Raw genomic sequence first — 14193 nt, 5'->3', positions numbered from 1 at the left:
GCGTGCGTGTGTGTGTGTTTGTGAGGGAGAGAGAGAGCGGCTTGTGTACGTGTGCCCCAGTGTATGGAATACAGTCATTAGATTTTTCATAGTTTACCAGCGCCTGCAGTCACAAACTGCTGCTGGCGATGGGGATTTTTATTTAAAACCCTCAAATGCAATCTTCTGTTGTTTAACAGAGTATTCTGTCCTCCCACTTCCCACCTCTCAACACACTTTTACCTCCCACTGTCACGGCCCATTGTTGAACCCAGACATTAACTGCATAATAATCTATTCTTGTGTTCTCACAGTAATTAACACCACTTACGCTAATTTTTCCTTTTAATAACAGACCTGAAGTCAGGTTCATTTTGCTGTTATTTTTAACTGAAGTGTTCTCTTTACACATTTTCACCAGTCTCCAACACCTCTGATTATTTCATTAGTCTAATGGTAGAATAGTGGAAAGAAGGGGAGCTTCTCAAATGACACTTTTCATTCCTTTTATCCAGTGACTGAGCACCATTGCAGCCATTTTACTTGTTTTTTGATCACACTGCTGGTAGTTTGTTCTAAAATAAAGACATGCCCAATGCGGTAGACTAAACATCTTTTGTTCAGTAAGGAGGTCAAGTCGCACATTAATAATTCCTCTATTCTCAAAGCTCATCTTTAAGTAGATATTTCTGTTATTAGGACGCTGTTGTTTCTTGTCCTTATCTAACCTTATATCCTTTTTATTTGCTTCTTTCCCCTCAGGACAGTATACAGTGATGATGGCCCATTTCTTCCTGAAGAGGAAGATTGGATATTTTGTCATCCAGACGTATATGCCATGTTTTATGACTGTAATCCTGTCCCAGGTGTCATTTTGGCTGAACAGAGAGTCAGTTCCTGCCAGAACTGTTTTTGGTGAGTGAAGCTGCTTACGTACTAATCCTTTAAAAAAAAAAAAAAAAGTAAAAAACTTCTTATTTAACTGGGTAATATTTCCATCATGCTCATTCATACCAGGGAGAATAATAACAGTCGGTCACTGAGCAGCAGCACTGCACAAGCTGACAGTTAGGAGTTATTAAAGTGCCCACCTTCGCTGAGTGAGGCCAGTCTGTCATTTGTTTCCAGCCGGCTCATAAAAACTAAATTTAAAATTGTCATGTCTAACTTTGTTTGCACCCAGGGGTGACCACTGTGCTGACCATGACCACCCTTAGCATCAGTGCGAGGAACTCGCTCCCCAAAGTGGCCTATGCTACAGCCATGGACTGGTTCATTGCCGTCTGCTATGCTTTTGTCTTTTCTGCCCTCATTGAGTTCGCAACAGTGAACTACTTCACCAAGAGGAGCTGGGCTTGGGATGGCAAGAAGGCTATGGAAGCACAACACCCTAAGGTACAATTTGTGGGTACATTGATACACATTTAAGAGTTTATCCTCAGATCATCCAGAAATACCAAAAACACAAACTTGGCTATGACCTGTGGTTATGAAATATTAGCAGTTGGTTGCAGGGCCTACAAGTGTGGCAGTGTATTTGAGGCATCAGCTAAGTTATTACAAATCGGATTGCAAAAAAGTTGGGACACTAAACAAATTGTGAATAAAAACTGAATGCAATGATGTGGAGATGGCAAATGTCAATATTTTATTCAGAATAGAACGTAGATGACAGATCAAAAGTTTAATGAGAAAATGTATCATTTCAAAGGAAAAATATGTTGATTCAAAATTATACGGTGTCAACAAATCCCAAAAAAGTTGGGACAAGTAGCAATAAGAGGCTGGAAAAAGTAAATTTGAGCATAACGAAGAGCTGGAAGACTAATTAACACTAATTAGGTTAATTGGCAACATGATTGGGTATAAAAAGAGCTTCTCAGAGTGGCAGTGTCTCTCAGAAGCCAGGATGGGTAGAGGATCACCAATTCCCACAATGTTGCGCAGAAAGATAGTGGAGCAATATCAGAAAGGTGTTACCCAGCGAAAAATTGCAAAGACTTTGCAGTTATCATCATCAAATGTGCATGACATCATCTGAAGATTCAGAGAATCTTTAACAATCTCTTTGCGTAAGGGTCAAGGGCGTAAACCCATACTGGATGCCCGTGATCTCCGGGCCCTTAAACGACACTGCACCACAAACAGGAATGCTACTGTAAAGGAAATCACAGAATGGGCTCAGGAATACTTCCAGAAACCATTGTCAGTGAACACAATCCACCGTGCCATCCGCCGTTGCAAGCTGAAACTCTACAGTGCAAAGAAGAAGCCATTTCTAAGCAAGATTCACAAGCTCAGGCGTTTTCACTGGGCCAGGGATCATTAAAAATGGAGTGTGGCAAAATGGAAGACTGTTCTGTGGTCAGACGAGTCACGATTCGAAGTTCTTTTTGGAAATGTGGGACGCCATGTCATCCGGACCAAAGAGGACAAGGACAACCCAAGTTGTTATCAACGCTCAGTTCAGAAGCCTGCATCTCTGATGGTATGGGGTTGCATGAGTGCGTGTGGCATGGGCAGCTTGCATGTCTGGAAAGGCAGCATCAATGCAGAAAAATATATTCAGGTTCTAGAACAACATATGCTCCCATCCAGACGTCATCTCTTTCACATTCTGCATCAATCACAACATCTTGGCTGCGTAGGAGAAGGATCCAGGTACTGAAATGGCCAGTCTGCAGTCCAGATCTTTCACCTATAGAGAACATTTGGCGCATCATAAAGAGGAAGGTGCGACAAAGAAGGCCCAAGACGATTGAACAGTTAGAGGCCTTTATTAGACAAGAATGGGAGAGCATTCCTATTTCTAAACTTGAGAAACTGGTCTCCTCGGTCCCCAGACGTCTGTTGAGTGTTGTAAGAAGTTTTTCACAGTGGTAAAAATGGCCTTGTCCCAACTTTTTTGGGATTTGTTGACACCATGACATTTTGAATCACCATATTTTTCCCTTAAAATGATAACTTTTCTCAGTTTAGCTTTTGTTCTGTGATTTATGTTCTATTCTGAATAAAATATTGACATTTGCCATCTCCACATCGTTGCATTCAGTTTTTATTCACAATTTGTTTAGTGTCCCAACTTTTTTGGAATCTGGTTTGTATCATATTCCACAAGAAACAAAAGAAGTGTTGAAAATGATTGATTATGTGAAATAACAATATTGTTGTGTTATGTTTTGTTATCTGACTGGGGCAAATGGTTATCTGAACTTTTTCTTCCTCCTGGCCCCCCAAATCTGTCACGGCACATGGCTGCCCATCTGGCTGGTTCTGCTGGAGGTTTCTTCCTGTTAAAAGGGAGATTTTCCTTCCCACTGTCGCCAAGTGCTTGCTCATAGGTTGTATGATTGTAGGGTTTTGTCTTACAATATAAAGCGCCTGGAGCTGACTGTTGTTGGCGCTATATAAATAAAACTGAATTGGTGAATGGTGATATGTATCAGGGTTGTCTTGTGGACATTTTGGGTCCTTAATGGAATTCCTTGAAGCTAACCATAATGGATAATGTTACGAGGTTCAACACAGGGTTACTGGGGAAAGCAAGCAAGCACAGAAGAAAAAAAATCAAACCTACAATGAAAGAGTATTGAGTAAAGAGTATTGTGGAAATGACAGTCTTCACTAGTGGGGATAGTTACAAAGCTTTCTTCGTTACGAATGAGCATACATCTTTTTATTGAATATTTGAAGAACTAGCAAAAGCAACAAACCCTTGTAGAGGATATAAAGTCAGAGATAAAAAACAACAAGGAGCAGGTGCATCTAGTGCAGGTAGAGCTGCTGCAAAAACCCACAGAGCTCAGCAGCCAGCGCAACAAATTCTGGATCCTTGGCTTTTAGTTAGCAGTTAGCATTAGCAGCACATGCTGCGTCCGATGTGAAAGGACCTTTATGCTGCCCACTGTGACTCACAGCCATGGTCCCGGGTCTGCCCTGACTTTGTGTTAAACTAATCCTAAAGTATTTCTAACCACTGATATACCACAACTTTATCCTTTCAACAGCTACTGAAAGTTAGGGGACCTACCTTCTATCAAATCGTACTTGTACTTGAAACTTGAGTGCAGAGTTTCACACGTATTTTTTGGCTAAGTCCACACACAAATCTTTTTTACACACACACAAATTATTTTTACACATACAAATCTGTTTTACACACACACACAAATTCTTTTTATGCACACACAAATTATTTTTTACACATATGAATACTAATTTACAAGTACAAAACTGATTTACAAGTACAAAATATTTATGACCACAATTTGAGCCCACACAATTTCACTGACCAAAAAACTGAAGCACAGTTATTTATTTGATTATTTGTCAGATGATACCATAAAAAAAATCCAGAAGAAATTCAGTGACTCTACTCTAGGCCTCTAGGCTTATCTGAGAAACAGTACTGCTTACTCTATGGTACTATAGGGTTTTAAACAGTCTTAAGGTCATTACACACCGAACACACTGCAAAAACACCAAAGTGAAATTCCCAGTTCTTTGGTTCCAAACTTGTTGTGTATTGTATAAAGGAAGAATTTAATGGTTTGATCCAGGAGTTGAAGCTGTATGACGACCACTTTCATACATATCTCGGGATGACAGTGGAGTAGTTTGAGCTGTTGTTGGCAGAGTTGAGACCACATCTGAGGAGGCAAAGAAATAATTACAGAGAGCTGATTGTATGTACAGTACTGGTGTGCCAAACATAATCTGATTGGTCAGATTTCTGCTTTTGGATCAGAAAAAGCAAGCTTGGTTCAAAAAAATAAATGCAGCAATTTCGTCCAGCAAAATCACATCTGGTGTGTAAAGGCCTTCATGCCAAACTAATCATTTTCTGCCTTTAGCTACGCCGTTAGCAAACAGATATTAGAGCAGTGTTACATTTACGTGGCACCGAAGCAAGTGAACTTCAGTATAAGCGTTGAAAAAAACAGTTAAGTACATAAATGCACTGTGAGTCATCAGGATATTGAAAGTCACTTCACAGCATGGATTACTATACATTCTGCTTGGTTTAGTAATCCCAGTGATGTCTAGGACAATCGCCAGGCATCTGTTAACAGCTGCACTAAAACATATATACACAGTGCAGTCATCATAAATAAAACTCAAACTGACAGAACACCAGTGGAAATCATGCTGCTAACTGATTGAAATTCAATAACTCAGCAGCCCACATTTTACCAGAATGTTCTGCCAGAAATATTTCACCTCAGTAAGGTCACTAATCACTCCAGACAGAACGAAAAACACAGATTCTTCTCAAGCCAGAAAAAAAAACTGTAACAGTAGAGCAAAATGAGGCTTGTAACTAACGTTCTACTCAACGTGATCTGTCCTGCCATAGAAACGAGACCCGATGGTTCTGTCCAAGAAGCCCAACAACGTGTGCTCGGCAGGTGTCAACTACACCCCCAACCTCACCAAGGACACGTCCATCTCCACCATCTCCAACACGACGTCGGTACACCTGCGTTCTGCTGAGACCAAGACGATGGACTCCAAGAAGACCTACAACAGCGTCAGTAAGATCGACAAGATGTCGCGGATAGTGTTCCCTGTCCTCTTTGGAACCTTCAACCTCGTCTACTGGGCCACGTACCTCAACAGAGAACCGTTGTCGAAAGGAGTTGTCATCTCAACGTAATCGCTCTTCTTATTGTTCCTTTTTTCAGGGGCGTGGGGGGAGGGGGGGCAGTTTGTGTCAGGGAGAAGGGAAGGTTGAGCCTAATTGAAGAGGGGTGATCCATAATGAAAGCGGCCATTGCTACAGCTCTGCCTCCAGACTAAACAAATGTGAAAACAAAGAACAAAAACTATACTCACCTATTTAGATCAAGCACTTTGAATGGATGCAAGGCCTAAAAAACTGCTTCTTAAGACTACATTAACAGGAGAGAGGGTGCTTTGCTTCTTTCTCATCTATTCTGCTGCAGTTTGCATGATGCTCACCCCCAAAAAGGGAAAATGGACTCCTCTTTGTCTTGAACACCGACCATGTATATGTCAGTCATTGCTTAAACTATGGGAGCACACTTGGTCACTACTACCTGGAGAATTTAACAAAGTAATTTAATGCTTCATGTTCTTACTGCACTGGGCTCATAAACTCTGCAATCTAACTCGCATTTGAATTTTAAAACATGATTTTAAAATGTACCTAATTCCACGCTATGAGAAAGACACATCTCTTGAGATTGATGCTGCAAGTGCATTAATAATGTCGTTTTATGTCTCCTTTTTTTAAAAAAAAAAACTAAAGAAATCTTGCCAATTCTTTTCCTCTGCCTAACGCAGAGGGTGCTTGTGTCTCTTGTTGTACATCTTTACTTGAAGATTCAAGAACTGTTGCTGCAGGCCTGGTTTCCCGAAAGCACTGGCAGTAAGAGTCTCAAAGTAAAATGTGAGAGGAAAAGAAGTTTTGAATTAAAAAGTCATCATTTAGGGCCAGCAAGAATGTTTGAAAAAAGCGTTTTGGTTTTTTTTCTGGCCTACTTACACGAGGGTGACTGGACGGCTGTGGCAGATGTGTTAGCACAAATTAAGGATTGGATATATGTGATTTAACAGAATTGTGAGCCTGGGTCACTCAGTTGGGAAACCAATATGCACAGTTGAGAGACCAAATGGAGAGTAAGTCACATATAAATCAGGACAGCGATGTGGACAGTTTTGGGACTGTCGTTTAGAGATGTCCAGACACACACCCAGCTAATGTGTCCACAGAGAAAATCAGACTCATGTACAGTTCATAACCCTGTTTTGGTTTTTTAAAAAACTGCTGGTGAAATTTACTAAATGAGTACTGTGACAATTTTGTGACTTGTAAGGCACTGACACAGCTGCTATGTATTTGTAAGTGTTCCATTTCCAAATGTGGGGAGGAAAGTATTTAACTGAATCATATGAATGTGGTTTTCTAAGGGTTGCGACAGGTAATTTGCTGCACACTGTGCCGTTATTTAACACCGAAAAGAGCATGCCTTATATTGCACCTGGATGCGATAGTTGTCGCAAGGAGCATTAATTTATGTGGAATGCCAAGGGGAGACGTTATCAGAATGAGCATGTAATTGGTTCGGGTATATGGCTGTGACAAATCTTTGGATCTGCCCTGTCAGCTGTTCACGCTGAACAGTTCGAGCCAAGCCCCACATATTTAGTGTATTTTGATATAACAAAGCAGAACATGCCGCAGAGCATCGGGGGCAAGGACAGAATTACAAGATGTATACAAGCCATGGCTGTATAGCTGGTAGCAAGGTTAGTTTTTTTGCAGTGTGCACAGCTGTTTGTAGGTTTTTTTCATCATGTTTCATCAAATAGGCAGCGGGTCATAGTGAAAAACTCAAAAAATACACACTGAGCTCTGTGACATCACAAATCGACTTGATACATTTTGTCTACTTTGTAAGTTCTGTCCCAAAAGTATTTCAAGAAAAACTGTAATGTTTGTCAAAATGTCACTTTAACTGTGACGAAGGTGTTGGAGGTGTTCCTAAATATCAGGATTGTGCAAGTGGCTGTGAATCAGATTCTTTCTTTTGACTTTAATAAATACCTGCAGACCCTTATGCAAAACAACACATTGCACGGTCACAGTACCGGCCTGGGTTTGCAAGTCAGTTGGGATTTGACAGTTAATAATGTTTTGTGTTGTGCTACACATCCTGCACATGGGCTGTTAAACACATGTTTTAGGTTTATAAGGCCAAGCTGGTTGTAGTAAAGTAATAAAGCAGTCTTGGGCTGCGTCAGCCTTTAAGACGACAGTTTCTGACGCAAGACTAATCATTGACCTTTTTAGTAGATTACCTGCAGAACTTTCCACTCCCACTGAGCTATTCTTTTTCACATACAAAAAGTGAATCAATAATTTTCTCACTCATGCCTCTTAATAGCAACACTTGAGATAGCTCAGTTCATGCTTTGCACAAAGTCAAAGTATTCTGGGTCATTTAAACATCTTCTCAGGCTGTTGGAAAATGTTAACTCCAGTCTACAGTGTGTTTGTGAAAGTGAAGTGCTGGGGGAAAAAAGATGATTATCGTGTCGTGTTTCTGGATTCCAGCAAAGCTATACTAGAAAGAAAACCTCACGCATATATCAGCAACAGGAGACAGAAATTCAACAGCTCAGCCGCTAACAGGTGACCAAAGATTGATTGTACCATGAACTGACTCATAACGGTTCACAAAAGTGAGCAACACAGCAGAGCTCTGTCCTCTCAGAATTACTTACTATTGGGTTCAATCGATGGGGTCAAGTTTATCAAAATTGCACCCTGATTTGCATTAATTTACTTCACCTCCGCGAGCTAATCCAATGTCACTGGACTGCATTGATTTTTTTTCTCAGAATGTTTCTCTGTTTTGAAAGCTTAGTTCGACGAGGCCTTTAAGCTGCAAAGAATTTGGGGAAATTAGGCCGAGTGTCATGAGAGAATCATGTAAATAGCCTTTTTCGTTTTCAACGTAGCTCTTTGCTTTGACACAAAAAAGACAGATTGTCACATTTGTGTTCTGAAGCCCTTAGTAGAAAAAAAAAAGCCCAATGTTGATGTTAATGATGTTATTGTCTTCAATATGTTTTTTCTTCTGTGTACATGTGTGAGTTTGTTTCGTTCTTGTGGCTTGTATTAGAGCTGATCAAACTTGATCTTTGGACTGATTTGTATTTTATATCTACAGTGACTTAATTAAAGCGACGAGCACACATTTTGTCATTACAGCTCAAGCCTACCTGTTGCACAGCATGTGTTGGTTTGTGGTGAGACAAACTCAGGAATAAGAGGACCCCATGCTCCCAACAGAAATATCAGTTCTTCATATCTATCATATGGATTTTGAACACCAACCTCTCTCACCTGCTGCTGGGAACATTGTCCTCAAAAACTTTAGGCCGCTAAGCAGATATTTATACACTGGCTTGGTGAGAAACCATGTAAATAAGGGTGACATCAGCTGCTATCTGCTTTGCATTGTGTACTTAAGTCCACCTTAAGTGATTTTATTTTGACTTTGTGTGCCAGGATATGCTGTGGTATTTTCGTGCTGTTTAACTGATGCTGAAGCTGTCATTTATGGAAATCTAAGATCCAGCTTTCTGTCAGATCAGACAATGTTTCAGTTTCAGTGCAATGGCAGCCAAGTACAGGATACAGACGAGACATCTCCCCCCCCACCAATCTGTAATCTGTCTGTTCCTCGACTTCCTGTTTGTATCTGACACATTATCAAGTAACTGTACACACTTTCTGTGTTTGTATTTCTGATTAGGTCTGCAGTAGTTGAGATCTTCAACAAGTGTGTTTTTTAAACTAAACAGTTGTTTTTATTGAGCTTTATTTAAGCTTTGTTTTCTAACATATAACCAAAGGAACTATTACTGTAAAAGGTCACTGATAATGTCCCTGACAAACACATATAGCCTTCATTATTTTTTCTGTGGACAGCAGCTTCAGTCTGACAGAAGTTCACTTCACAAAGGTACTGGGTCTCACCTGTTATTCTTTGAATTCTTCTATTTTCAGTCCCATTGCTTCGGCTGTGTAAAATCTAAAGAATCTAGGCCTGTACTCTTTTGTGCTTTTATTTGGGAAAGAATGGGTCTTTCTAAAGAGATCACTCATTTAAGAGTGCTACTGTAATAGAATGAGGCATTGCAGCAAGTCACTTCATCTAATTTTTTGTAGCTTTCAGAAATTCCTCAGTCAGCTGTAAGTGGCATTTTTGCAAAAGTGGAAGTTTTTAGGGACACACAGCAACTCCGACACCAACTGGCAGACCACGTAAAGTTAGAGAGTGAGGTTGCCAAGAGCTGGGGCATATAGTGCATAAGTGTAATCAACACTCTGCTGAAGTGCAGAGTTCCAAACCTCCTCCAACATTACCATCAGCACAAAAAACTGTATAGCAGGAGCTTCGTGCAGTGGGTTTCCATGCAGCGCAGCTCCTGTAGGTAGCCCAGTACATTTGTGCAAATAGTGTATCTCTACAACTATTAGCTTGTCCATAAATTTGGCTAATATGGTAATATTCATGGAAAATTTACAATAACTGTGGTGATCCTCTGACTTTTTCTAGTGCCGTCATCAGATCAAAATTACTGTGGCTGGTGGGTAATATATGCAAAATTAATTCATCTTAGTTTAGTTAGTTTAATTCAGAATCAGTCAAATAAAAATAAAAATAATCCTCCAGTCTATAAACTAAAAATAACATGAAAGTTCAAAAACTTTCAAAAATAAATTATTTTGACTGTTAACAGGCTAAACAAATACAGCTTACATGATGTTATACCAGCTTATAAACATCTGTACCCGCAGCTAAACACCAGCATATTGGCGTCATCGTTGTTAGCATGGGGATATTAGCATTTAGCTGCATGTAGAATAATAGTAGGCAGACAGATGGATGAACACTTAAATTCAATACATTATAAATCCTCTGATGTTAATTCTCAGTGATTTAATAAATATTTCTGACTGATAACAAGCTAAAATAACATATATGTAAAGTGGCATTTGTTATACTCAGCATTAATGTGTTATGTTTGATAATATTTGTCATCTTTTTATCAATTTCTACTATTAGTAGCATGCTGGCATTAGCATTTTACTGCATGTAAAACAGTGATAGGCAAATAGCAAACACTGACCTTCTAAAAAATGAATGAATTGAAAAATGAATTAATAAATCGATGTATAAGCATATTATACCATATTATTAATCATCGGAATAAAACAATGCTAATATCATAATAGGTTTTTAATGCTAGCCAGCTAAATTAATACAACTAACATGATTTATCTGCCTATTAATATTACACTTATTAGCATCAACCTTTTAGCTCTGTCGGTGTTAGCATACTGTGCTTGATAGCTACATATTAGCTACATATAGAACGTTGACAATATTTGGCAAACAGACAAATATAGGATTTTATTTTTTCTGCTGTAGAAAACTCAATCATATTAACTATAGGACATCATATATTTAGTACTAACCACATTGTAATTCTGTCATTTCCAAAAATTCGGCAAAGCTAATATTATGTTTATATGCTAGGGGCTGAAAGAAGACAAGTAACTCACGTATATCAGCTCATTCTCGTGAGCTGTCAGGTCAGAGGATCCCCATAGTGCTGAAACCTGGTAGACTTCCTCATGTCTGTGCACAACTTTCTTGACGTAAACCAGTGCACCCATCCATTTAACTATCTCTCTTTCTGGCCGAGAAACAACCCCTCCCTCCTTCCTTCAGCCACTGTGACAGACTCATCTGCCATACATCTGTTAGAATAAGGGATTTAGTTCTGCTTAAGTTGCTTTCACCCATTCAGGGAAGCCCCTTACAGCAAAGCGCTTCTGTCCAATTTAAGCCCTGACTGGCCCAGCCCTGATGACAAACACTTGTTTTTCTCAGTGTGTTGTCTGGACAGCTGTGGCTGATGCATGTTAGGAACAAACTTAGGGTTGATTATATGTCCTTTATCCCAAGCTAGCTCATGGGCAGTGAAGCTGACTGACGCTTTGAACTCTTGGCTGGGGAATTTATTGCACATTCAGCAGCTGGTTTAAAGGACACTTGAGGAGCTACAATAGCAACAGTTGCCTGTTCAAGTAAGGCTAAAGGTGACCAATAAAATGCATAAAGTTGCTCATGTTTTTTTTTTTCAAGAACTTTTTACAAGAATATTTACGAAGAACCCATCAAACAGACTTTTGCTTAATTTTGCAAAAATGCAGCAAAGCCATTGTAGCTGGGCTTAATAACGTATTTGTGTCACTCATTCTTTGTTTTATGTATTGTATTTGTTTTGTGTATTATACTGATAATGATCAAATAAAAAGGATTAGCAAAGATGCTATATAGTACATTGCAAATACTGCTGTAGCTCAAATGTTGCTTTGTTGAATCCTGATTAAAGCTGCACATACAAAAGGAAATCTGACACTGGTATGTCTGAATCCTGTTTGATTGTCTATTGATATGCTTTGATGAACTACTTAATGCAATTAGGGTCACTTAGAAACGTTATTTTTATAAGTAATGCAAATTTGCTTTAATTTGATATAATGTGAAGTTTGATCTGCCTAGTATCTAAGAGGGCATACAGAGGCCCATTGTCACTGTGTTTCAGTGGCATATGATATGCTGTGGTATTGTTTTCATAATGATATGGTAGATGATGATATATGTTTATATTTCCCCAGTTAATGAAGCTGTCAGAGGTTTAAGATTGACAAATAAACTCTTTATAGCTTAATTAAATGGGACCTGCTAAGCAAAAGTCAGCTTGTACTGCTCTGTTAGGGGAGTAGTACACACCTTTGTGTTAAGCCCTCAGCTTTTCAGTTTCATGCACTGAATAACCTTCATTTATTAGGGCGCACGTCATTGTTTTCCCATACAGCCTTACACACAGCAAGCCAAATGGATTGCTGTGTGTAATGATGACATATTTCATCTGAGATAAAATCTTTGGGAAATGGTTTTCCTAATGATCAGTCGGCCTTTTACAACAGACAGTTATCAGCCTAGGCAATAGCTTTTATCACTTGTTATCAGTCCTGCTAATATCAACAACAGGTGGTGTCATCCACCTACAAGGTGGCGACTGTTTTGCCCGTCTAAATTTAAGTAATAATGAGGAACTGTCAAGCAGATTTGCCTTTTGGACAAAACTTACATCATTTAAAAAAACAACAACAACCTTTTTATGTTTACACTAGAAAAAAATTGTGCTCTGTATAAACTGATCAAGTACATTTCATTTGACCAGATTCCACTGAATTTTATATTCTTCTGATATTTCAAAATTACATCAAAAATATACATGTACATGTAGTTAAATAAGTCAGCGTATTGGGCATAAAATATTTTGAGTGTTGGAACTAAAAGTCCTTTTGTTATGTGTACAAACAAAAAGGTCCTGGTTTGGGATAAAATGCACACTTTTCAAATATACATCACACATTGCAAAGTTACATTTGAAAGCATGCCTTGCAATATTAGCAAACACTTTGCATGACCTTTGTCACACATAGATGTCGACAAATCTGCTCATCACTGATTATAATGGATAACTATTTTGTGAGCCTGCTAGAACGTAGAGGAGTGAGCCTACTGACAAAATGCACTCACCGCACACTTTACTACTTAAGGAATAATTCAGTTCCTTATAAATGGTCATTTACACTGAATCAGTTTAATATTTGTTTAACAAAACTTAGGACTTTCACTGTACACATCATGCTTTTATCCACAAAGATAATCACAAGCTGCTAATTCTTCTGAATATCTAAACGATTGCAAAGCTATGACAAGAACATCATGTAATTTCATCACTCATAAAAGGAGAAATCATGTCAGTCCATTCACTTTTCAAATTAAGATTGTCTTATCACACAAAGTAACAAAGAGGACAGAACTTGCACATTTATTTTTTTATTCTTAAAGTGTGTTTTGCTGACAACACTGTTACTTCTGTGAGTTGGTAAAAAATAACTATGGCAACAAGATTTTCAATTAATTATGTCATCATTATTAATCAATTATTCCTGCAGGTCTCCTAATACTGTCACTAGTGTGGAGAGGCAAAAATAACTACATGTACATACTTCTTAATTCATTACATCAGAATTATTAATGAATCACTCGTGCTGGTCCACGCTTGGTCAGCAGGTTATTTCTTTTCGGCTGCAGCACTGCGGGAAAGACTTTCTCTTTCTCGCCGCCAGGGGGCAGCGAAGCCTCTCGAGTGGCACTCACTAGTTCAGAAAAAAAAAGTCTGGCAGGTTTGTAAACTGAACGCAGGGCTGCCCTGCTGAGCTGTGGGCCTATTCAGAAAAAAAATTACTGTGAGGAGGAGAGCTCGCGGTGACTCTGTGGCACGTAAACGGACGTGTAAAGTCTGAACATGACTTCCAAGGGCGATCATCATCATCAGGCAAACTGCAGATATCAGTTCGCACTGAGTCAAACTACATATTATGCTGTTTACTTATGAATTGATGTTTGTTTCTGAGACTTTTTCTTCGAATGAAAGGAAGTAACTGAGTTTTGAGAAGTTCCGGTTCTTCTTTTAAGACTAATTAAATAAAACAAGATAATATTGATAATAATGATAATAAAAACATCTGATGGTAATAATGATAATAATAATCACCATCATCATCATCATGCCAGAGTCAGAGCAACA

At 38.9% G+C, this 14193-nt stretch overlaps 1 protein-coding gene across 3 annotated transcripts in view; it reads left to right on the top strand.

Annotated features, from left to right (window-relative positions):
- The window catches only part of LOC146492038 (gamma-aminobutyric acid receptor subunit alpha-5-like), a 49002-nt gene extending 34819 nt beyond the window's left edge, over positions 1 to 14183 (top strand). Inside the window, exons 8-11 of one of the 3 annotated variants that reach the window (XM_085152667.1) lie at positions 742 to 894; positions 1163 to 1374; positions 5336 to 5631; positions 8720 to 14183. In XM_085152667.1, the coding sequence (XP_085008793.1) occupies positions 742 to 894; positions 1163 to 1374; positions 5336 to 5631; positions 8720 to 8837 (779 nt within the window). In that variant the 3' untranslated portion in view covers positions 8838 to 14183. Of the gene's footprint in view, positions 1 to 741; positions 895 to 1162; positions 1375 to 5335 lie in introns of all 3 variants that reach the window. The other 2 variants (XM_085152668.1, XM_085152666.1) reach the window with 2 other exon arrangements.
- Positions 14184 to 14193: the final 10 nt, after the last annotated feature.

Source organism: Neolamprologus multifasciatus, chromosome 23 (assembly GCF_963576455.1).
Source record: "Neolamprologus multifasciatus chromosome 23, fNeoMul1.2, whole genome shotgun sequence".
In the NCBI taxonomy this organism is placed as follows: domain Eukaryota; kingdom Metazoa; phylum Chordata; class Actinopteri; order Cichliformes; family Cichlidae; genus Neolamprologus; species Neolamprologus multifasciatus.
Note: the sequence above shows the minus strand (reverse complement) of the source record. Positions and strands in the feature narration are given on the sequence as shown.